This window comes from Trichomycterus rosablanca, chromosome 3 (genome assembly GCF_030014385.1).
Source record: "Trichomycterus rosablanca isolate fTriRos1 chromosome 3, fTriRos1.hap1, whole genome shotgun sequence".
In the NCBI taxonomy this organism is placed as follows: domain Eukaryota; kingdom Metazoa; phylum Chordata; class Actinopteri; order Siluriformes; family Trichomycteridae; genus Trichomycterus; species Trichomycterus rosablanca.
In genome coordinates this window covers 40,095,457-40,121,007 of record NC_085990.1, presented here as the reverse complement: position 1 = coordinate 40,121,007, position 25,551 = coordinate 40,095,457, and the positions used below count along the sequence as shown (strand labels likewise).

Genomic DNA, 25,551 nt, shown 5'->3' with positions numbered 1-25,551 from the left:
AATGAATAAAGCATGCTCAGCCTTAAGCCGGCACTGACATGAAATAAAAATGCACAAAATTCAATAAAAGATTTAAATGCATTCATGCAGAATCTAAAGACAGCAGCATACTGATAAAAAAAGATACGAGCAAAAAAGAAAAATCTAATTAAATCCCCCTCTCTTCAGACATAGCCATTTACACCCAACCAGCCAATAGCCGGTCATGGCTAGCGTATTTTACTCCTGCGCCACCCAAGCACCCGATTAAAAAAATTAAAGTAAAAAAAGCAAACCAAAGGCAACATTTAGGAGTAAAAGGCTTACCTTCAACACATGGTCGAAATAGCAGCCTGTGCATTCCCCAATCCAGTTGGCCTGCATCCCTTTCACACCATACCACTCCGGGAGATCTGCCAAGGCATCCAAGAGAGGCTGCAAAAGAAACCACAGCAATATTCAGGACAGTTTAGATAAAATAAAAACATTACTGTACATTTAAACAGAATTTGTTAAACCCAATTTCACATAATTAAAATGTCTGTAGTAGATTTATCTCAATATGAGACACCTAAACCAGTTCCAAATAGGCCAAATGGTGTGTAATAAGCTGCATCTGCAAATTGTTTATTATGTAATGCTTTAAGTGGAACACTATTACAAGTCAGTTTTGCATGTGGTGCGGGGGATAAAAAAAAACCACAATGATGTGGCTGCATAAATTTGCACACCCTTAAACAAACACCTTATTGAATCACCGTTTGATTTTATGCCAGCATTTAGTCTTTTCGAGTACGAGTCTATCAGCATGGCACATCTTGACTATGCAATCTTTGCCCGCTCTTCCTTGCAAATGTGCTCCCAGTGTGTCAGATTGTGAGGGCATCTCCTGTGCCCAGAAGTCTTTAGGTCACCCCACAGATTTTTTATTGGATTAAGGTCTGGGCTCTGGTTGGGCCTTCTTCTGGTGAAGCCATTCTTTTGTTAATGTGATATGCCTTGGTTGTTAAGTGTTGCCACTAATCAGATCCGTTGCTATGTACTCAAGTCCTATTTCAAATTACGTCACGGTGGCTGAGTGGGTAGCACTGTCGCCTCACAGCAAGAAGGTCCTTGGTTCGATCCCCAGGTGGGGCGGTCCGGGTCCTTTCTGTGTGGAGTTTGCATGTTCCCCCCCGTGTCTGTGTGGATTTCCTCTGGGTGCTCCGGTTTCCTTCCACAGTCCAAAGACATGCAAACGAGGTGAAATGGAGACACTGAATTGTCTATGACTGTGTCTGATATAACCTTGTGAACTGATGAATCTTGTGTAATGAGTAACTACCATTTCTGTCATGAATGTAACCAAAGTGTGTAACACATGACGTTAAAATCCTAATAAACAAACAAATTATAGGAGAAGACTATTAGAGCAAAAAAACATATCATTTAATATCCATGTCCATTTAATATACCGAATAAATGGACAAGAAATAGAGGAGAATTTTTTTTCATGCATTTTTCTCCCCTTTCTCTCCCTTTTTAGCGCGTCCAATTGCATCATGCTTCCTCTTCACCTATGCTGATCCCTGCTCTGACCGAGGAGATCGAAGCTAACCCACGCCCCCCCACGTGGGCAGCAAGTCGTATGCATCTTATCACCCACACATTGACGAGTGTTGTGCCACCTAGCGTTGTGTATGGAGAGACACACCCTAAGAGCACTCTTTCCTCATCTGTGTGTAGGCGCTTCTAATCAGCCAGAGCTAGAGGTCGTAATTGCACCAGTCTGACAGAGAGAGACCCATATCCGGCTTAGTCCCGCCCATCTGATCAACAGGCCAATCGTTGTTCATGTGGCCGCTCAGCCTCGGCCGGCAAGGCAGAGCTGAGATTCGATATGATGTATTCGAGATCCTAGCTCTATTTTCAGCATGTGTTTTTACCGCTACACAAACTAAGCAGCGATAATTTTTTATATACACACTAGTTTACTGATTTTTTGACAGTTGCTAATATTTGTGGAGGGGGCTGTATATAGCTGATATTGTGTAAAGAATAAACTCATATTTATTTACTTAAATTGTTATGACTACATTTGCTTCAGTATTTTCTTTGAAAAACAGTAATTTTACCCCAGTAAGGCACTTTTGCTAAAGAAAAGAGGCGGATGGGCACATATTCTAAACCAACCAAGCCAAAAAAGACTTCCAGAAGAAAAGAAGGGCATGGCAGGCTGGTAGGAACTAAACTTTGGCACGGGTAAATAACAAAAAGAGAGCTATGCATAATAACGACGACGGGGGCCAAGAGGCTCATCTGGGCTAAGAGAAGAAAGAAACGGATATGACCACTCAATGCTGCCTGGTGTGATCTCTCTCCCCTCTCTGTCACTCTCCATTAGCAGGACGGACCCTGAGTGACTCGGCTCCCCAAAGAGAAAGAGAATACAAAACAACTGAATGGACGCTACCACTCATTAATGGACCCAGCATGCTCTCTCAGAGGTAGTCCAGACCAGCAATATCACACGGAGAAATATTAGAATCAGAACAGAGTGGAGTGACTGGCCTTGCCAGGAGAGATGGAAAATGGATGTAGATCGTCCAACTATTCTCGCCAATTACTCCAAGTTGGCAGATTAAGCTCTCCATGGAGACTAGACACACACTTTTCTATTATGTAAGCTATTGCTTCTGCTCAAGCTAAATACAGACACTAGTTATAACCTAGAAACCTCAAAACTAGAATGTAGACTTAACACGTCACTGTATTGATTAAAATTAAAATTGATAAAGATTTAAAATAGAAATATAAAACACAAACTCATGTGACTTATGTGACAATGACATTTACACAACATGCTTATTAGTTTGATAATAACAACTAATCATATTCAAAATCATGTACTGTATGTAGTAATTAGTTCTCTGATGCTATGTCAGCGTCCACCCTTCTAGAAGAGCTTTGTACTAGATTTTGAAATGACATCTGGGAATTAATCAGGCAGCACACTGCATAATTAACCATGTCTAGAAGTGGCATCAAGTTATCTGGGCTCAGAGGCATCTGGGATGGACCATCACACGGTGAAAATGGAACACAGTGGTATTGTGGTCAAACTAATCAGTATTCCAGGTCTTTTTTGGAAAAAACGGATACTGTGTGCTGTGGACCAAAGTCGAAAAGGACCATCCAGTCTGTTATCAGCAACAAGCCCAAAAGTCAGGGTGTCATGGTGTTGGGTTGTGTCAGTGCCCTTGGCAAAGGTAATGTACTTTTAACTTTTGTGATGGCAGCATTAAATCCTGAAGTACACTGAGATTATAAAGCAAAATGACATCTTTTCCAGGTACGTCCATGCATTTTTTAACAAGAGAATGCAGCAGAGAATGTGTGAAGAATTTCAAAACAAACAATGCAACAACAACAACCCCGTACTGTTGTACACCTTAAGACGTGTTTGCAGGAAGAGTGTGATGAAATAACACCTGAAACACTTCATCAGTTGGCATCCTTGCTGCCAAAACGTCTTTTAAGTGTTGTGAGAAGGAATGGCAGCATTTCAAAGTGGTAAATGATTGACCATCCCAACTTTTTTGAAATGTGTTGCAGGCCTAAAATGCACAAGTGGATGTACACTGATCAGCCATAACATTAAAACCACCTCCTTGTTTCTACATTCACTGTCCATTTTATCAGCTCCACTTACCATATAGAAGCACTTTGTAGTTTTACAATTACTGACTGTAGTCCATCTGTTTCTTTACATACCTTTTTAATCAGCTTTCATCCTGTTCTTCAATGGTCAGGACCCCCACATGACCACTACAGAGCAGGTATTATTTAGGTGGTGGATGATTCTCAGCACTGCAGTGACACTGACATGGTGGTGGTGTGTTAGTGTGTGTTGTGCTGGTATGAGTGGATCAGACACAGCAGCGCTGCTGGAGTTTTTAAATACCGTGTCCACTTACTGTCCAATCTATTAGACACTCCTACCTAGTTGGTCCACTTTGTAGATGTAAAGTCAGAGACGATCGCTCATCTATTGCTGCTGTTGAGTTGGTCATCTTCGAGACCTTCATCAGTGGTACAGGTCGCTGCCCATGGGGTGCTGTTGGCTGGATATATTTTTGGTCGGTGGACTATTCTCAGTCCATCAGTGAAAGTGAGGTGTTTAAAAACTCCATCAGCGATGCTGTGTCTGATCCACTCAAACCAGCACAACACACACTAACACACCACCACCATGTCAGTGTCACTGCAGTGCTGAGAATGATCCACCACCCAAATAATACCTACTCTGTAGTGGTCCTGGGAGAGTCCTGACCATTGAAGAACAGCATGAAAGGGAGCTAACAAAGCATACAGAGAAACAGATGGACTACAGTCAGTAATTGTAGAACAAAGTGCTTCTGTATGGTAAGTGAAGCTGATAAAATGGACAGTGAGTGTAGAAACAAGGAGGTGGTTTTAATGTTATGGCTGATTGGTGTATTAACAAATTATATGAAGTTGACCCAAGAAAACATGATTATCTTGTGTTCATATACTGTCTGTACTGAAGTAGTATTAAAATTAGCATTTTCCTTTTTCCATACTGTGCATTTTTGAGGTTGCACATTTTTTTTTACCTTAACTGTAACCATGGCATAAACTGGCAAGGAAGAAAACTAGAAAGTTGCCTTAAATTTAACAACATCTTTGCAATTTCAATCTCATTTCATTATAAGGAAGCAGATCCTTAACAAACAGACACTTTAAAATCTGGCAGGTGGTTATGTCTTAAGCATAACAATGCCAAGCAAACTGTATTATTACAAACAAATAAACAGCAAACTAGGCAGAGGTTGGTAACTAAGTAAGATGCTGATCAAACAAGCTTTTAGTTCTGGCTAAATAAGAAAACTGGCATCTGAGATGCAGAATCAATTCAAACAAAACCAAGCCTTTCTCAGTAGCCTCGAACCCAGAGCACAGGAGCAATCTTGATCTTTGTCTCTCTCATAATGAACGAAATCTACACCTTCACATAAAGCATCTCCAGTTGGGATTCACAGCCCACCTCTGAGACGGCAAAACTGTTGCTATAGCAACACACAAAGCTATTAGGCACAGCTGAATGGGGCCACACTGTGGCAAGTGCAAGAGTTCAGCTACAAAGTCACAGACAGGAGAAGCAACATTCAGCAGGTAAGAAGTATGTATGTGAGTCATTTACATGTACAAATTAATCTACCAAGGACAAATACTGTATTACATTTATCCAGTGGTTTTACCTTCACAATTGAATAATCTGGAAAAATAAGGAATCTCAAAATCTATAACATTGCCAGCAACAAGATTTGTCTTACGTCTCACTTTGCTTTAGAAGGTAACAATTTCAACAGCCTATCCACCTTCTGCATGATTTTACATTTATTTATTAGGATTTTAACGTCATGTTTTACACTATGGTTATATTCATGACAGAAACGGTAGTTACTCATTACACAAGATTCATCAGTTCACAAGTTTAATGTCAAACACAGTCATGGACAGTTTAGTATCTCCAGGTTACCTCACTTGCATGTCTTTGGACTGTGGGAGGAAACCGGAGCTCCCGGAAGAAACCCACGCAGACACGAGGGAAAAACGGGACTACATGGGAATCAAACCCAAGACCATCTTGCTGTGAGGAGACAGTGCTACCCACTAAGCCACCGTGCCGCCCAGTACTATAATAAACCAATGCAGACAGAGCTGAGAACATGCTTTTAACAGACAGTGATTGGTGTCAAAGAATCAAAGGACATTTAATCATATATTGTTGGTTTACCACCAACCGATCCTATTCAAAGTCACAGTTGGTTCGACAACAAAAGGTAGGACACACCCCAGACAATTTTAGTAGCTTCAATTCACCTCACTTGCATGTCTTTGGACTGTGGAAAGAAACCGGAGCTACCAGAGGAAACCCACACAGAAAAGACCCGGACCGCCCCACCTGGGGATCAAACCCAGGACATTCTTGCTGTGAGGCGACAATGCTACCCACCGTGCCGCCCGCATGTTTTTAACCCTCTACTGCACAGCATTGCCCTCAGGCAACAGAAAGTTTTCTTAAGTTCCATGTCCAGTGCATGTTTTTTTAAATGATTGCAACCAACCAGAATGGTCAAAAAAATATTAAAAAAAACAATCTAATAAGGTTTGAGATTCTCCATCAAGCATTATTTTAAGGTGAGACTGCCTTTTCTGACACATGGTAACAGGAGTATAAGAAAAACATTAGATTTTTTCTTTATTAATCTTATTTAAAATAACTTGGACTGTAAATAAAAAATATGTGCACGTGTATGAAGGTGTAAAGAAGTTTTATGAAGTTTATTTTATATTGCATATTTAGAATTCTTTTTTCTTTTCAATGCCTCAGGGCAACGTTGTGAATTAAGGGGTACTTTTCAAGGATGTTTTTGCTGACCATGTTTTAGGATGTTATCATGTATTATCACATGTATTTGTGTACAGTATAAGCTCTGAATTCAAATGTGTTTTCTTCTCCTTTAAATTAACTTATGTTCATACTTTTTGATAAAAAATGGACATAAGGGTGTTTCATGGAAGACAGGAACAGGATCGCCATGTTAGGCCAATGTCATCTAATAGTGAAGACAGTGAGATAGACAGCAATGACAATGAGGAGGAGTGGAGTGTAGAAAAAGGTTTGAGCAGTAATGAAAATATAGGGTTTTAATTTCATACAGCAGACAACATACAAAACATAGCTGAGGAATATTGGAGCAATATCAAGCTGTGGCAATAATTGTTTTATTATTGTGTTTTTTTTGGCATTGGAAATATACTCAAGACAGCAGTGAGGAAGAAGACGAGGATGACAATTTGTCAGAAGAAGACAGTAGTTCTTTCTAAATCCCTTGATGGAAAACACACCTTTGCCTCTACAGTACCCCCTGAATGGCTACACATTTCTCCATCAGCCAGTGAAATGTTAGCATGTATACAGATAGTATTGTGCTAACAATGGCATCATAAGAAGTGACCACATGCATCTTTATGTCTTTAAGTCCCAGTTTGCACATACAGTAGTTTGTGCAATTACAAATAAGATGTCAGGAAGAAAGAGCGACCCAGTGGTGGGATTTCCCAACAGTATTAGAAAAAGAGGGGGAAGCAGGGGCCCAGAGCACCTATCCCTAACCAACATATCAGAAGGGGCAATATCTCACACTGGCCAATAATGTGTGACAAAAAGGGAAGATACAGGTTTCCTGGGTGCATAAGAATGCCCAAAGTTATGTGCAAAAAGTATAACATACACCACAGCAGAGAAGAACTGCTTTTTGAAGTTTTATGAGCAAAGTCTTAGTGCATGACACAACACACTACATAATACAAACCTACAAAAATACACGTTTCTAGTGCTTTTTTCTTTTCTAGTGCTTTTTTCTTATTCATCATTTTCTCTGAGAATCTGTGCCATTGTTGCACAACGTTGCCCTTAGGCAACAAAAAAAATATTTTGTCATGGGGGGTCATAAAAATAAAAAATATATATTTTATCAATAAATTGTCACAAAATAAACCAAAATGTGTGCAGTAGAGGGTTAAAAGGTAAAAAAAAAAAGAAGTACTGGAATAAAAACCCACGCAGACAGAGCTGAGAACATACTTTTCACAGACAGTGAATGGTGATAAAGAATCAAACCCCAGACCAGGTGTACCATAAAATTATTTAGGCATAAAAGTCATTATATGAAATGAATCATATGCTAGCAACTTTGGAGAAAGTGGAAAAGTGGAATTCCCTTTTCTGTTTTTGCACAGAGGCCAGCACAAAACACTGACCTTAACTACCTAAAACAGCTTTGTGCTAATCTCTAAAGAAATGAAATACTTTCAACCGCAAGCCAGAGCTTTTCATTCAACCTCACTGCCTTACCTCAGAAATCTGTTTAGTTTTTTTTAACTGAATGATCACAAATCCAAAAGAGACATTTCACAATCTTATGAAACATATTAATGTCTGTGGTTTAGGAACAGGATGCCCAAGGAGCTCATGGTCAGGTGTCCACCTACTTTTGGCCATGTAGTGTATGTACACCATAGACAACTCCAACCTACAAATACTGGATAACCTGTGAGACTTGCAATCAGAAAACATGACCTAACAGAATCAGCCAGCTACTGTGAACGATCCAAAGCTGGCAGGGATGCTCAGAGGAAATACAGAGCTCTGATTAATCAGGCTAGGCAGAACAGAACTGCTGAGTAAAGAGTCGACCTGTGTGAGCCACACCGTTGCCTTTGATTACAGGAATAAATTTAGGCTGCTGCTGCTGCTTCTGCTGATGAGCTGTAAGAAGTAAAGCCACACTGCTCTCTGTCATTTCATCCTAAACAGACTCACTTCTGTTTAGTAAAGAAGCATAGCTCTGTTCTTTTGCATTCTTCCTTCCAATCTAGTCGTATCCAATTATCCGATTGCATTATGCTTTCTCTCTACTGATGTTGATCTCCGCCCTGGTTGAAGAGAGCTGAAACTAACACACGCCCCCTCCGACAAGTGTGCAGTAGCCGACTGCATCTTTTCACCTGCACGAGGCTAGTTCATATGCGGATCAGCTTTGTGTACGGAGAGCCACACTCTGATCAACTCATTATCCCTCATCTCTGTGCAGGCGCCATCAACCAGTCAGCAGAGGTCGTAATTGCATCAGTTATGAGGTCCAGATCAGTGTTCATGTAGGTTAGGACGAGTCATGTAGGAACCGACGAGTTCAAAATGTCAGCTCTGGTATTACCATTGCGCCATCTGAGTAAGTATTTTTTTAAACTTTTTTTTAACAGAGAAAGAAATCGATCATGAGAACCAGTGAAAAGCAATCAGCTGATGTTACAAAACAAACTTTACATTTCAGGGCACTGAGCTGTTTATTTGTATTTGTTTTATTATCAGATACTCATTTTGGTCATGGCTGTGGTGCATCCTTCAAACACTAGTCAAAGGCAGAAATACACCCTAGACAGGGCATCTGTCAATTGCAAATTTCCAGTAGCCAATTACCCTAATGGCATGGCTGTAGGGCAGGGTTACAAAACAGAGTACCTGGAGGAAACCCAAGTGGGAAAATATCTACTCGACTGGAGCATTATTATGCTAGTCACTGGCTTTGTCGACTGCTTCACAGACATAATTGGCATTGTCTGAAGATGAGAAGGCTGAATGGGGATTCACTTAATTGCTGCATGTTCCTCTATGCATGTTATGACATGTAGGAATCCGCCGCTGGCTAGTGGAAAGAAGAACCTGATTAGTGTCACAGTGAGACTGTGCTAGTGTGCATGCCTCCTTGGTCAGATCATGCATGAGGTAGGGGTTGACACTGACAAGTCATGTGACACTGATGTTAGAAATGTGTAAATTATACAAATAAAAAATTAAACATGTTGAACAAATAGAGATGCAGTCAGTATTTTTTCTTTTGGCTTTTTCCGTATTTATGGGTCATCACAGCAGATCATTCTGGTCTGTATACCCGATTTACATGGTGCAGTTTTTATGTGGAAGGAATCCTGGATGAAACAGCCTAAATGAGCTTGAAACTGACACTATGACTTTATCGGCTCAGGTATGTCTGGTTTATTTCTCCAAAAAATTTATTATAGGCCAATAATGACTTTTTTTTCCCCCACTTTGGCATTACACAAATGATAAAAATATTTGTAATCACATGCCCCCTCCAACAAGAGTGCAGTACTGACCACATCTTTTCACCTGCATGAGGCTGGTTTAAATAGAAATCCATATTGTGCATGAAAAGTCACACACTGATCTCTGTTATACCCCATATCACTGTGCAGGCGCCATCAATCAGCCAGTAGAGGCAGTAACTGCAGCAGTTATTAGGAATTTCTGCTCTACCATTGTCCCACCACTTACAAACAGCCAATTGTGTGTTTGTAGGTGGCCGATTGTTAGAAGTTGTCACAGAGGATCATTCATCTCCATCTTGCCTTGTCCAGAGCATCCTCTACTGTAAGAGTCCTCCCTCACCACATCCATAAACCTCCTTTTGACTCCTCTACTCCTCCTAAATGGTGGGTCCATTCTCAGCACCCTTCTCCCAGAACTCTCATCCCTCCTCTGCACACGCCCAAACCATCTCAATCTCACCTTCCTAAGTTTGTCTCCAAAACCATCTTAATAACCGCCTTAAATAAACCTGATATATTTTAAAGCAGGTTTTCTGAAACACAAGCAACCTTTTGTCCTCAAACTAAAGCTTCTTTAGAGCTGCTGGTGGTTGAGATAAACGTGTTGTGTGATATCTTACCTTGGCATAGTTGGTAGTTTTAATGAACCACTGTTTGAGTAGCTTCTGCTCAACGAGGGCCCCAGAGCGCCATGAGCAGCCATTCTCATCCACCTGCTCATCAGCCAATACGGTCTGATCCACAGGGTCCCAGTTCACCAGAGCCTAAAAAACACACACAAACGGCTGACTCTGGAACACTGGATGAAGTGGCTGTACTTGCAGAAATCTGAGGTTGAACTGAATACACACTACATGTGTGCAAGTGACACACAGCTCACTTAGATGTAGAAATGTTAAAAGGCTTGAAGGAAAGATTTCTCATTGACTCTTCAGGTAAAAGCTTCACTTTCTATACACTAAATGTTTGGACAGTATGATGCTTATTTTACACAAACATGTAAAAACTGATGGCATGGTAACTCTGTGGGTACCACTGTTGCCTCACAGCAAGAAGGTCCTAGGTTTAATTCCCAATTGGAATGATCCGGGTCCATTCTGTGTGGAGTTTGCATGTTCTCCCTGTGACTGCGGGGGTTACCTCCAGGAGCTCCGGTTTTCTCCCACAGTCCAAAGACATGCAAGTGACGGGAATTGGATATACAAAATTGTCCTTTTTTTTTTTTAAACGAGGGCAGAGTGCCATGTCACCCCGTGCAGTGCCTTTTTAGTATGATTTGATATAGTTTGTTTGGATGTGGGATGGGGGAAGGGTTATACTCCTATACAGGTTGCTCCAAGCCTAATATACTGTAGAAGGGAAGTAAGGGTCAGCTCACCCTCACCTCCTTCATGACCGTGTTTGATATTGAACTTGAACTGATAAACCTTGTGTAACCAGTAAAACATTTTAGGCGTCAGTCATATTTCATACTACTATTTACCCTGCATACATACAGCTCATGCAAGCAAATAATTTGCATAAATTATTGTTTACAATAAACACATTTTAATTGCTTAACAATTGCTTACCTTCCTATTATGTTAATTTTGTGAGACATTTAATTAACCAAATTAGAAAAATCGCGTTGCTTTGCTGATGTAAAAGAGTTTCACAGTGAAATTTTAAAAATAGTGTGCCGCTCAGGTGGCGCAACGGTAAAACATGCTAGCACACCAAGACCTGACATTTCGAACTCATCAGTTCGAAACTCAGCTCTGCCATCCGGCTGGGCTGGGCAGCTACATGAACAATGATTGGCTTGTTCATACAGGGTGGGAGCCAGATAGGGACCCCATAACTGATGCAATTACGACCTCTGCTGGCTGACTGATGGCACCTGCATAGAGTCGGGGAATAATGCGTTGATCAAGGTGCGGCTCTCTGTACACAAAGCTGATCCGCATATGAACTTGCCTCGTGCAGGTGAAAAGATGCAGTCGGCTACTGCACACATGTCAGAGGGGCTCTCGCTCTCCTCAATCAGCAGTGGAGATCAGCATCAGTAGAGAAGAAGCATAATGCAATTGAGTAATTGGATACGACCAGATTGGGAGGAAAATTGGGGAAAAATGCAAAAAAAAGGGTGTTATACTAAGGTCATCAGATCCAAATGGCAAATAAATAAAGGACAAATGCTTCACATTTACCTAAAAGCTCATTCATCGACTGTGTTCAAATGTTTTCAGCACGTTTCCAAACTATCATTTTTTTATTACACGTAGAGAGGTGCGATTCTCATGCTGGTCCATGGATCTCACACAGCTTTGTTGAATAAAACCAATCTGACCAGACATGTCTGTACAAATAAGCTAAAACTGAACTGAAAAGCCAAACTATTTGTCACATTTGTGTGACCTGGGTTAATTGTCAAATTTTACCAGGCACGTTTGATAAATAAAGATTAACTTCACAGCAAGAATCTGACTTACCATGTTCAACTGTACTGTATAACGCCCACACAACTCTTCACTGCTAAATCTGTTTACAATCCTCATGTGTACCAGTCCCAGTGTTCAGCTAAACAAACAAACTCATTCCCAGTTTTATGATGATTACTGCACAATATTCTCAATTAAGCAAATAAGCATAATAATGAACTGACTGAATTAATGTGAGCTGTAATTGAAGTGACTTAATGCAGGCATATTAAAGTAGAGGCAGTCAATAAACCCCCCTTAGTTACAAATGTATGATGTTTGTGTTTTGCCATTATTGGCTTATTTTTATTTAAATGAGATATATAATCTGTTAAACTCATAACACTGAACAGATTCAGTGCAAAAACAATTAAAATTGAGTAAATATATAGACTAAGCAAACAGTCAGATTAACCACTATTATTATAAGAACCTTTCTTACCTCTTTCTGATAGGCAAGTCCAGCTTCATATAGCTTTACAAACAGGTATTGGGTCCACTTGTAATAATCTGGCAGGCAAGTAGTGACCTCCTGTAACAAGATTACTAAGCACGTTCAAACACTTTTACATTTAAGTAATAATAAACAAGGTAACAGTAAACGTATAAACATGATTAAATCCAGCAAACACTGCTAACATTCATTTGATTATTATAATAGTAAAGCATAGTACATAAAACGATCATTATTTTATACATTATGTTGACGTGCCATTTAATCAGTTTTATTTTTTTTTATTTACTGCTTCATTCTTGTCAGGGTTGCAGCAGATTTGTAACCATGCAAAAGCAGTGGACACTAGACTGAAATACGGCCAGTACAGGGCACTGATCCACAGCCGGGCAACACACACTCACAGCTATGGGCAATGTACAGCAGCCAATCCAATACTCAAAGTAAACCCATGATACTGCTGGAGTGCTCATGACCAATGTTGTTTAGTAAACCCTATACTACAAGCTGCACTATCGTGCCAGGTCAAGACTGCAATGTTTTGCTTCAATGAACACAAAACACTTTTGGGCAAATGTTTGGATTGTTTGAAATAATCTTCAGACGTGCCGCTCAGGTGGCGCACCGGTAAAACATGCGGCTCTTTTCAGCCAGGGTGGAAATCAACATCAGTAGAGAGGAAGCATAATGCAAGTGGGTAATTGGATACGACTAGATTGGGAGCAAAATTGGGGAAAAATGCAAAAAATGAGAACCCACTTTTTTTTACTGAATATCAAAGACAGTTATTAAAAATAAATGACTTTTAGCCACTTTTCACATCACAGCAGCCAGGTGAATGCTGGGTAGGTGTAATTATCACCATTATAAAACACATCCTCCCAAAATGTGTTCATGTGGAGGTTGACAGTGCTAGAAAATGGGATTTTTCTGTCATTACTGAAGAAAACAGCAAAATGTTCACATGGCAACCAGCTAATAGCACAAAATGCAATGACAAAGCATCAGCGCAACAATAACACAAAATTTAAGCATCAGTATTTGCACTGATGGAAGGTTGGCAGTTCCATGTGTGCTATAACAGAAGAGCCACCCACACCTGAAAAGAAGTCCAAACATGACAGATTTGTTCCTACTCACCCTGTCCCAATTAAAGCAGAGCCCCAGGCTATTCAGCTGCTCCCGCATGGACACGATGTTACTGTAGGGAGGGAGAGACAGGAGGTGTTTTGAGAGGACAGGACTGAGAGTGTAAAGTAGAGTGAGGTGTAAGTGGGTGCATGGGTCCTCATGTTCAGTAAAAGTGTGTGTATAATAGTATTAGTGTTTGCTTTTACACAGAGCATCCTTCACACCACACCAGCTTGTCTTGGTTTGGTAGCAAAACAACTCTGACCTAAAACGGTAGATTAGTATCAGTACCTCCTCTAAGATCACACATTTTGTGCCACTGTGATAATGTGCATGAACGCAGCATGACGACTGTTAAAAAGCTCTGCCCAATCATTGCTTAATCATTGTGGAGGAAATTAGTATTCATTATTTATGACTATTTATTACATTTATGACAGGACAGGTAATTACTGGTTACACAAAATTCATCAGTTCAAGTCTTTATTGTCAAACACAGTCATGGACAATTTTCTATCTCTAATTCACCTCACTTGCATGTCTTTGGACTGTGGGAGGAAACCAGAGCCCCCAGAGGAAACCCACACGAACACGGGGAGAACATGCAAACTCCACAGAGAAAGGACCCGGACCGCTCCACCTGAGAATCAAACCCAGGACCTTCTTGCTGTGAGGCAACAGTGCCACCCTCTGAGCTACAGTGCTACCCTATTGTGGAGGAACACTTGGAATGTTTTACGGGTATAAACAAAGAGTCTTCAAATCACATGTTAAGCAATACATGAGGCACATATTAACCAAACTCAATGACTGATAAATCACTTGGGTAAAAACCTGTAAGTTGATATTAAAATATTTATTATTGGTAACTATTAGAATAGAATTAATATAATGAATGCCTTTATTTGTCATATATACATTTACAGGTGTACAGTACAATGAAATTCAGCTTTAAAAGCTGGGGTCAGAGCGCAGGGTCATCCATTGTATGGCTCCCCTGGAGCCCAAAAGCCCAACAGTGGCTGCATAACCTTTCAGTTGACAGCCCAAAGCTCAACCCAGTAGGCTACCACTGTCCCTATTATGCATGCACGACTGCAATAGACCAACAAAGGAATCAACCAATTTCTGCCTCAAAACCAAACTGGATTACTTAGTTGTGTTCTGGCCAATGGGCATGTGTAATGCCCTGCAACAGATGTCCAGGGAGTATTCCTGCTTCGCAGTGTTGCAGACAGGCACTGATGAATGTAATATGTTGAATGAATGAATATTGGCCAGTATTTGAATAAATCAAATAAATAACCTGTCCTTAATACAGTTTTATTAAGTGTTTTTAACTATTATTATTATTACAGTATATTTACTGTTCCAGCATGACTGTACCAGTGCACAAATCAAGGTTCATAATAAAATGATTTGTAAAGTTTGGTATCAAGAAAATCCAAAGGCCTACACAGAGCCTAGACCTCAATTAGACCCTCCAAAATCTTGAGCAAAGCTTTTTTTTTTGGCTGTTCTAATTGCAGGGATGCAAGTTTATTGCCAGATATCCAAATACTTTTAACCACATTAGTGCAGCTTGTTCAACATTTTTTAGCAGATGTTTAGCACTTTAGTTAGCAAAAAATAAGCCACTGTACTCATAGACTGTGCAATTATCTTTATTACCTCTCACATTACATGAGATTTAAAAAAAATATCCTTTCCTACACATTGTGCGATATTTTATGCACTCTGTGTCATATTGTACGATCAGATTCCTCAAGAAGAGACCTGCAATTAAGCTGTCATGTTACAACATTTTTCACAAAACACACTGGTTTAACCACGGTAAAATGAATATGCTTTAATAAAACATTGAAATGCAAAATGGGAAGTTTTAAACAAATTGTGGCTGGGTAAAATAGGACCACATTGAATTCTTTAAAGAGAACATGAGGTATATAGAATATTTTACCACAGGTTCCTGTGTATGCTGGTACAGTGGTACCTAGAAACTCAACATTAATTGGTTCTGGAAGTGGCGTTGAGTTTAAAAGGCATCGAGTTTCAAGGTATTTTTTTCCATAAGGATGTATGGGAAACCTGTTAATGAATTCCATGGTCCCGTGGACTTGCATATATTTTAGGCTTATGTAAAATAATGGGGTTGTTTTTGACACTGATACACTGAAAATAACACAAATATTATATAAAATACTGAAATAAAAAAGCTGATTCTTACAATTTCTCAGAACCACGAGCTGTAACACAAGTTTAAAAGTGAAACAGTGAGAGAGATCCAGATAAACACAGATACATGTGGAGCTTTCAGAGTTAATTTGACGGTTATTCCACACAAATGCAGATTCGTCTCATATTCGCACTTTGATGACATTTTACCGCACCGCTCAAGCCGAGCGCTGAACAAAGCCCCTGTTTATTGTTAATTTGAAATTAAACAAATACATTTTTTTTTTTAAACTGCACATGTTGAGTTTAAGGGAAACATTGACTTTAAGGGTACACATTTCTCAACAAAGGGTGTTGAGTTTCAAAGATTTTGAGTTTAGGGGACGTTGAGTTACAAGGTACCACTGTATAAACTAATCTGAGTAATTAAATTATTTTAAATGGTCGCTTATTCAAACAATACAAAGTCATAGTGTTCCATCCATACATAGTTTGTCACCCTCTGCTGTCCTCCTATAGGTCTATTTTTTATATTTATAGTTTAATAACTTTGTTCCTTCTATAAATAATATTGTGTTATATAAAATGTGTTGTTTTTACAAGGTTACTTTGTGTAACATGTTTAATGATTTAAAATCATCCAGTGTGACAAACATTTGCAAGAGGTAATTTTACTTTTCCACATTGTAAAAATGTCCTCAAATACCATATGATATTCTTGCCATATCACCTACCAATTGCTGAAGCCACACATTTGCAAATCATTGTGTACACACACACTGCAAATATTATCAAAGCATACAAAACTGTGCAAGCAATCATGGAACAGCAAACTGTATTAAAATGCAGAACAAACAATGTTGATGAAATAAGAGTGAAAGACTGAAGTGTAGAGAAAAAGAGAGCATGCATATTTACCTTTTAGTCCAGTGTTCAGGGTCGAGACCACGTTCAATGGCAGCATTTTCAGCAGGAAGCCCGAAAGCATCCCAACCCATTGGGTTTAGTACCTGTCATTACAATGCAAAACAGAGCTTGTTATAACCAAATTATAGAAAATTCAGGCTGCTCTGTTCTGCAGGGTTTTGATTTAGGACCAGTTCTATAGTGCTGGTAAATAGGATTGCTGCAATACGCCTGCAAAAGATTAATTCATGCAGTTTTATCACACAGTATTTTATTATTATGGAGTCACAGAGGAGTAACATTCTGCATAATAAAAGTCTTTATTAAAAAACATTAATTTACATAGGGCACAGCAATGTAATAAAAACATTACTTGTTAACAGCAAGTGTTGCTGCACACAGTACTACTACAATAGAATACCATTCTATACTCAACAACATACACAGTATTAGTCATAAAGGTGTACTGCACCAAGCTCCTGGAGACCTAAGTGTAATTATTGCCTCCAGTGGCAGTCTGGGGTTCTCTGTAGGACTTTGCTCCTGTTTGGCTAAAAACTGTCCCATATTTTTAAATTTTATGCATTAAAAAATAGCTTGCACCAGCTGCACTGTGGATAGACCAAGCACTGTCTGACAAATGTAGCTGGTGCTAATCACATCAACATTGTCATTACTAAAACATCAGCAACATTTCCCAACACAGATTTCACAGGAACTGGTCATGCCATCAGACAAATCGGTAAAACACGCTAGCACACCAGAGCTGGGATTCCGAACACATCGTTTTGAGTCTCAGTTCTGCCATCCGGCTGGGTGCCTACATGAACAATGATTAGCTGTTGTTCACACAGGGTGGGAAAGCCAGACCAGGGTTCCTCATAACTGATGCAGCTACGACCTCTGCTGGCTTATTGATGGTGCCTGCACAGAGTTGAGGAATAATGCTGATCAGGGTGTGGCTCTCCATACACAAAGCTGATCCAAATATGAACTCGCCTTGTGCAGGTGAAAAGATGCAGTCGGTACTGCACACGTGTCGGAGGGGACGTGTGTCCGTCTTCAGTCAACAGTGGCGGGTGGTATTGGTACAGAGGAAGCGTAATGCAATCAGGGCTTTATTTATTTACGACTTTATTATGGAGAAAATTGGGGGAAACATTGCAAAATTAGGGGAAAAGATAAATCGGTGGTAAAACAGACAATGAATGAATGGTCATGCCTTACACATGCTGTAAACAAAGGCCTTGTCTCAAGTAACAACTTATGCCCCAAAGATATGCACCTTAGTAAACAGTTTTATCAAGATGCAGCCTTATCAATGTCACAAATATGTAAAGAGTATTAGGACACTGCTTCAAAACATTAGGAAGGATTTCTCCAGAGTGTTTACTAAATGTAAATATCAAGAGTATTGATAAAAGCTTTTAATAGCTGTAATCCATACTCTAATTTTACCATTAAATGTACCCTTAACATTGTCATGTCTTCTTTATTTAAGCTTTTTTTTGTTTATAGTTTTATTTATGCAGGAAAAATATCACTAATGTAAAATGTTGATTGTAATGAGCCCACCGGCTGTGAAGATTGGCAGTGTGGGTCGATTATGTCAGCGGACCCCAACCTATTTTTCACCATGGACCGGTTTCATAGAAGATATAATTTCGCAGACCGGTGGGGGCAGGAGGATTTAAAATAAAATTATACAACGAGCATAATAAAAAACAGAAAGTGCATAACAATACTATGTGCCAGTGATGGTAAATTAGTAGGAACAGTGAGCTTTTTTAGCTTAAAGTAGACGCTCCCACCTAGATGTGTTAGGAGACAATAACACCCGAAGTGTGTCTCTTACATCCGTCACTGCAGAAAATCCCGCTTCCCAAAGTCAGGATGTTGGAAATGGAAGCAGTGTTTACATTGCTTTTGTAGCGATTTCTAATTATTTATTCTTTCTGTGCAACCCGGTAATAAATGACGCACGGGCCGTTACCAGTGGTTGGGGACCACTGGATTATGGAATCATGTCCCTCTGCCTTGCTAAATATGGCCCACAGATGAGCATGTAATAACTGGCAGTCCCCTGTGCCTCATTGAGCATTAATTTGCTCCAGGTGGAAGTGTTTCTATTTATCAGTTTTCAGTAAGCATACATTGTCAGCATACCTTGTGTCTTTTTGCGAACTCAGCCAGTGTAGCTGCTCTATTCAGGTGTTACAAAGGAACCACCCTGAATGAGCGGGCTTCCCCAGACGTGGCGTGATGGCTCTTTGCCAGAGAGGACCCTACGTTTAGGGCCCTACACTTTGCCATCTGCTGGAGTGAGGTGTCGCTTGGATTTTGTCTGCGGGTTTCTGAGGTTTTCTTTCTTTACTCTATTTCCAAAAACTGGGGTGTCACAGGTGCTCTGAGAAACCTGCCATATTGTGACAACAAGTTTTTATTTCTGCCCTATTCCTGTTCTATCTATTTTCTCAACTGAGGGATGCAGATGCTTCCGTGCCGTTAATTTTATTGTTACTTTGTTTCCTTTATTTTGGCCACTTTTAGTTTTCCATACTTTTTTTGTTTGTGGCTTTCTAGTCATAGTTTTATTCTACCGTGCAGAGCTACACCTGTAACCTACACCTTAGTGATAAGGCAAGATCTGTCCTGTAACACTTTATGCTACAGAAATTGAAAAATAATATTACTACAGAATATTACAGATTTGCCCATGGTATCGAATGCATTTATTTAATATCAATTAGACCATTCAGTGACCTCTAATGTACTGTGGATGAGAGTATTGCCATCCTGGAGGACAGTAGTTCCAACAGAATGAAAATATTCCATCAAACTGATCAAGTAATAATTCAGAAGTGCATTAAGTTGCATTCTCTCTAAGGGGTCAAACTGACTCAAATCACCCCTAAATTGCTTTCCATGGCATCTACATTCACAATGATCCTACATTTATTTAGGTTTTTTATTAAGGCACTTGTATGTTTCAGACTTATTAAATCTCATGAATCTTTTATTACTGCAGCTGGGTATAGCAATCGCAGTATACACCCCCACACGTCTCTCTATTACTGAAAGTCTTTCACTCCATGACCAGCACATTTTTTAACTAGTTTTACAGCAATTAACTCTGGATAATAGGAGTGAACATTTCTATTTTTACTTCTGTTAATCCAAACAGACAGAGAGCAAAAGGACAGAAAGAGAAGAAGGTGATAAGGATGAAGAGATCTCGTCTGTGTTTTCCGCCCGTGCTGAAGCTGAGGAGAAGCGGTATCCTTGGTAACTGGCTGCACCTCATTTGTTAAGCAAAGTGTTGGACGCTGTAGGGCCGAGATAGTGTTAACACTTCACTGTTCGCAAACTTGGAATGATGAACAACAAAACAGATACTTATACAGCACAATGTGAAAGTGCTAATTAGATTACTGTGTACATCTATGAGAGGGACGTTCTGCCACTTTTCTACCACTGTGATGATGGCAGCACCAGCACGACAGGCTCGTTAGGAAAAGAAACTGCCAATTCCAAACATGAAGTCATGACGGTTTGTGCCACCTGCTACAAAAAGCAACAGAAATGCCATGTAGCCCAGTCTTCAAATTTACCCTAAATTCTAACACAGTATAACACCTTAGTATGCATATATACTTTCTGATTTTTAATGGACTGGCCATTCAAACACGGAATTTGAACACATTTATCACATTTATTTATAATAATAGAGAGCCTTTATTGCTGCCCTCTATCCTTCCTTAATAAGGTTACCTGACTGTGCAATAATACTGTTATTTGTACATGTGCAATACCTCTACTGTAGAAAATCTCCCATTTTTCTCCCGATTTAGCATAGTCAGTTGGTCTTCCACTGCTGTGGATCCCCTATTGCATTCGAGGAGGTTATGTTGCTGCTCACGCCTCCTCCGACATGTGTGCAGTCCTGGTGGACCACTTCTTTTCGCCCATGCATTCTGCACAGGCGCCTCTATTTGCAAATCAGGGTCCTTGCACAGTGCTTGAAGAGCCCACCCACATAGTCCGGTCATCTCGCCCTAGCAGTCACGGTGGCCAATTAGTGTCTGCTGCAGGCACGGCCAATTATGCCTGCTGGATGACGCCCAGCCAACCGGTGGCAACGTTGACTTTCGAACCGAGGAGTTCAGAATCTCGGCGCTGGTGTGCTAGCGGAATATTCCACTGCACCACCTGGGCGCATATATACACTTTTTATATACTTTTAATAAATATTTTGATTTATTTATTATACAGTACTTTTATATCCTAATATTAAAGGACTTAAGTGTTGTGTGTATGTCACCCTTACATTTCTCCACTAGCGCACCAGTGCTGGGATTCTAAACGCCCAAGTTCAAAACTCAGCACTGCTACCCGTCTGCTGGGCACCCCCAAGCCGGCATAATTGGCAATGCCTGCAGGAGACAAAAAAAGTTGGCCATTAAGTCCATAAAGACTGGACCGAAAAGGTGGGTGGGATCTTCGATGCTGTGCAAGGACTCGGGTTGGTAGCCCGAGGGGTCTGTACAGGAAGTGCAAATTTACCAAAATTGTGGGCAAATAAGAAGGGTTAGGGCTGCGCATGCGTCAGAGGGAGCGTAAGGCAAACAACCCTCCTCAAACACAACCGGAATCTCCAGCAATTAAAGACGAATTGAATATGCTAAATTAGGAGATTCATTAATTCATTCATTCATAAACACTTTAAGCTCCAATACAATTAACAGCATGGTTCTACTGCTGCTGCCACAGTGACCGTGCCATCACCAAGCTAAGGTTCATCAAAGCATCACCTTCACTAAACGCTGCGCTTACAAACCCCCATCAGCAGCCGCTAGTCCCCCGGACAAGTAGTGGATTAGTCATAGACAGGACAGTGATGCATGATGGGATGATTCAACTCGCACACTGAGGTAATGGAGGCAAAACAGAATAAGAAACTGACTCAGACAGACAGATAGAAAAGAAAAGCAAGGGAAGAAAGAAAATAATAAGATATAGAAACAAAAAGTTGGGGAAACTGAGCTAAGTGAAAAGAGCATAGCAGCATCAAACTAATATTTGTTCTGTGGTACAAAACAACAGTCTTAAATTTTTTTTCAGCACTTTTTCATTTTTCTGTCTGTTGGTACTGTACCCAGCATGCAATATGCAAATCCATCATACAATCACTGTGCAAAAAAATTGCATCTTTTGAGTTTACAGTTTAGCTAACTAACAGCCCCCAACTGTTATTTTTTACCCCTTTTTGGGGAGGTACAAGTATTAAATAGTAGGGTCTGACACCTCTACAATCCCCCTGATTAAGTTCCCATACTTCTGGACAATAATGTCTCAATCCAAAGTGCTAACATTATTTACGGTTGGTTTGATAAACAACAGAATTGAATTGAATCCAGTGTCTCTTATTTTTTGCTTTAACAGCCGATTTAAACTTTAGAAGTAGTTCTGGGCAGGGACTGTTTTTTTAATGTATTAATTTTTCAATTTTTTTAATCCAATCTGGTGTTCACATAGTTCTCTACAAGATTCTGTTGCCTCTGTCACATAATAATTTAGCTTCCTAAATTTATGCACAAGGGGATTTTGTGTGTGTGTGTGTGTGTGTGTGTGGGTGTGTGTAAATACATGTAAAAAATAGCAGAAATTCTCTGGATACCTTATGACCCCTCATGCGCTGAAAGTGGGCGATGGTGTCACTAATAGTGTAGACTCTGACGTGGCCCATGTGCAGACGTCCAGAAGGATACGGAAACATAGAAAGGACATAAAACTTCTTCTTCTCCAGTCTCTAAAAAACAAAAGAATAACCGAAGCATTAACAACGACTTTTTAGTTCTCATTTTAAATAAGCTAAAATTAAATTCAAAAGGTTTTATGGTGATGAACACATGGAGATGAAGGCTGTATTAGAATAGTGGTGTTAAAACTGGTGGTTGTTTGTCTGTGTGCTGTCTATTTTTCTAAGAACGTTATTGCAGTCTATACTCTCTGGCCAATAGGGAGTGCTGTAAATAAACTGAAAGTAAGCGATTATTGACCAGGTCTAGCTTCCCAAAAGACTTCAGTATTGCATCAGTGCTTGAATTCAATGCACCTGATGCAATCCAGGCTGTTTTTCTTCTTTACAGTGGTGCAAAGTTGGTGCAAAACACCTGAAGTTATACAACTGTCTGAAATATTTCTCATCATTGTGGCCAAACAGGTGGAAAGTGCAGTTGTCATTGCCCTGTCAGTCCAAAGCCTAGATAAAACAAGGAGGGTTGCATCAAGAGGGGCATTCAGCTATAAACTGTGCAAAATACGATATGAAGACCAGAATGATCCGCTGAGGTGGCCAGTAAACATGGAAGCAGACAAAAAAAGAGAAAAAATAGCTGGTCTTACATGTCTGGTACTGACAACCTGCAGCCACTTCAACCCTTTGTGGGGAAAAATGGAAAACCCTGCTTTACAGTGAGTGGCTGTGGTTTGTTATTGCATGATGACGAATATTTCCCGATATTATTAAGAGGGATCTTTGAAATGTTTTCGCACTTTTATATTTTGTTGGAAACAGTGAGGGTGGGAGAAGTAGTAATTGGTCGTGTCTGAGAGACTGAGAGAGCTTATAGTCCGGATTTAGTGCCATCTGATTTCCACCTTTTGGATGCTCAAAGAAGCTTTAAGGGGAAGAAGATTTTCATGTGATGATGATGTGAAAGCAGCGGTGCATCAGTGGCTACACACTCAACCAAAAACTGATTTTTTTGCTACCAGCATTAAAAAGACACTGCTTTACAGTGAGTGGCTTTTGTTTGTTTTTGCATGATAATGAATATTTCCCGATATTATTGTTCATAAATGTGCTCCAGTCTCACTCATAATTAGGACTAACAACATGACAGTACAAAACACTTTTAGAATGACTGGAGCAGGACCAGTTCTAAGCATACCATTCTAAAAATCCAGGACCTGCTAGGACAAAAGTTCAGAAAAAGTTTCTCTAATAAGCCTAACCCACCAGAAATAAAACTTCAGGTCGAAAAACATTTTTCTTTTATATAAAGTCATTTAAATACTTTAAACCCAGATATTGTAGAGCTGAACCATGTAAAGCTTCAGCAAACGTTTCATATTAAACTCAGAGCATAATACACCAAAGAAAATTTACCTACTTCAGATTTTTTTCTTAAAGAGTGAATAAAATGAGCAGCAGCAAAAACCCAGACAGTATTTCATTAAAAAACTTTGAAATGGAATAGTAAAGCCAAGATAATAAAAAAGCAGACAAAGCAAACATACTGAGATTCAACGAGCCTCTCATAAAACCTCTCACAAAGTTCCACCATCAGTTATTATCATCTCTTCAGTTTATATTCGTATAACCCTTGAATTATTTAAAATTATTATTGTTTATTTATTGTTTCAGGTTGCACATTTCAAATACAGTAAAATGTAAAAAATCTAATTTGCTTAATTAGTTTCATTTTTCTGCAACACATTACTTTACCAGCTCACTTACTCTATAAATCCTAAATCTGTATAAGAAATCTGTGCATGTATGTTTTAGCTATTTAACAACAAGACTTTGTGAGGTCTATCAAGATGATAAAGAAAGATAAATAGTACAGAGGCGCCCAGGTGGCGCAGCGGGATATTCCGCTAGCACACCAGCACCGAGATTCTGAATTCCTCGGTTTGAAACTCGGCGTTGCCACCAGTCGGCTGGGCGCCATGTAGCAGGCATAATTGGCGGTGCCTGCAGCAGACACGTCTCTGCTAAGGCGGGATGACCGGACTATGAGGGTGGGGTCTTCAAAAGCTGTGTAAGGATCCTGATTGGCAGATAGAGAGGTGCCTGTGCATTGTGCATAGGTGAAAAAGGGTTCCACTAAGGGCTGCACACAGGTCGAGGAGGCGTGAGCAGCAATATACCCACCTCGAGCACCCAGAGTAAACCCACGCAGACACAGGGAGAACATGCAAACTCCACACAGAAAGGACCCGGACTGCCCCACCTGGGGATCAAACCCAGGACCTTCTTGCGAAGGAGAATTGGTAAAAGTGGTTACTGTGACTCTACAAGTTGCAGTACACCAACATTACCAACATTACCAACATTTTGGCAGACCGTTTTAAGAGTTTTGTAAGAAATGGTCCACAATTAACCCTTCCTTGCAAAGTTATTTGAGATTTATATTTTAAATAAGTATCTAAATAAAAAAGAGTCTGACATTTACTTGTGAGAAAAAAATGTTTAGTGTTGAATAATTCTTAAGAAGCCGTATATAATAAAGCACAACCCGTGACAGATACGCATACAGACACTCTTTTAGTTCAGATCTTTAATGATTCATAAGGAATTGAAGTCGAATGGTTCTGGAAGCATTAATCAGCTCAGGTCAAGAGACGCCTGAATTATTCACACACTGCCAAAATGACAGAGTAAATGTTCCACCATGACTACTCCATAAGCCTCATGCTAGATTTACCACGTCTAACTACATGTGACGTATAGAAAACCTTTGTAAAGTTGAGTTGGTTGTGGATGAAAGTCAGAACAAAGATCTACAGTGATTTATTTAGAAAGTGAAGAACAAGGAAAAACCAAGCACAGATAAAAATAGGAAGCTTACGTCAGGATGGGAATCCAATGTAAAAACTGTGCCAAATTTGGTATGTGGACCAGATTGTCCCTTGAGGCCGCTCAGGTGGCGCAGCTGTAAAACATGCTAGCACATCAGAGCT

The 25,551-nt window shown here is 39.9% G+C and overlaps 1 protein-coding gene across 1 annotated transcript in view; it reads right to left on the bottom strand.

Annotated features, from left to right (window-relative positions):
- The window catches only part of lars2 (leucyl-tRNA synthetase 2, mitochondrial), a 76,875-nt gene that overhangs the window by 42,794 nt on the left and 8,530 nt on the right, over nucleotides 1–25,551 (bottom strand). The window contains exons 3-8 of the mRNA XM_062992108.1: nucleotides 22,481–22,612; nucleotides 16,816–16,907; nucleotides 13,732–13,792; nucleotides 12,580–12,669; nucleotides 10,299–10,442; nucleotides 307–414 (exon numbers count right to left, since the gene is read on the bottom strand). Of these exons, the coding sequence (XP_062848178.1) occupies nucleotides 307–414; nucleotides 10,299–10,442; nucleotides 12,580–12,669; nucleotides 13,732–13,792; nucleotides 16,816–16,907; nucleotides 22,481–22,612 (627 nt within the window). The remainder of the gene's footprint in view (nucleotides 1–306; nucleotides 415–10,298; nucleotides 10,443–12,579; nucleotides 12,670–13,731; nucleotides 13,793–16,815; nucleotides 16,908–22,480; nucleotides 22,613–25,551) is intronic.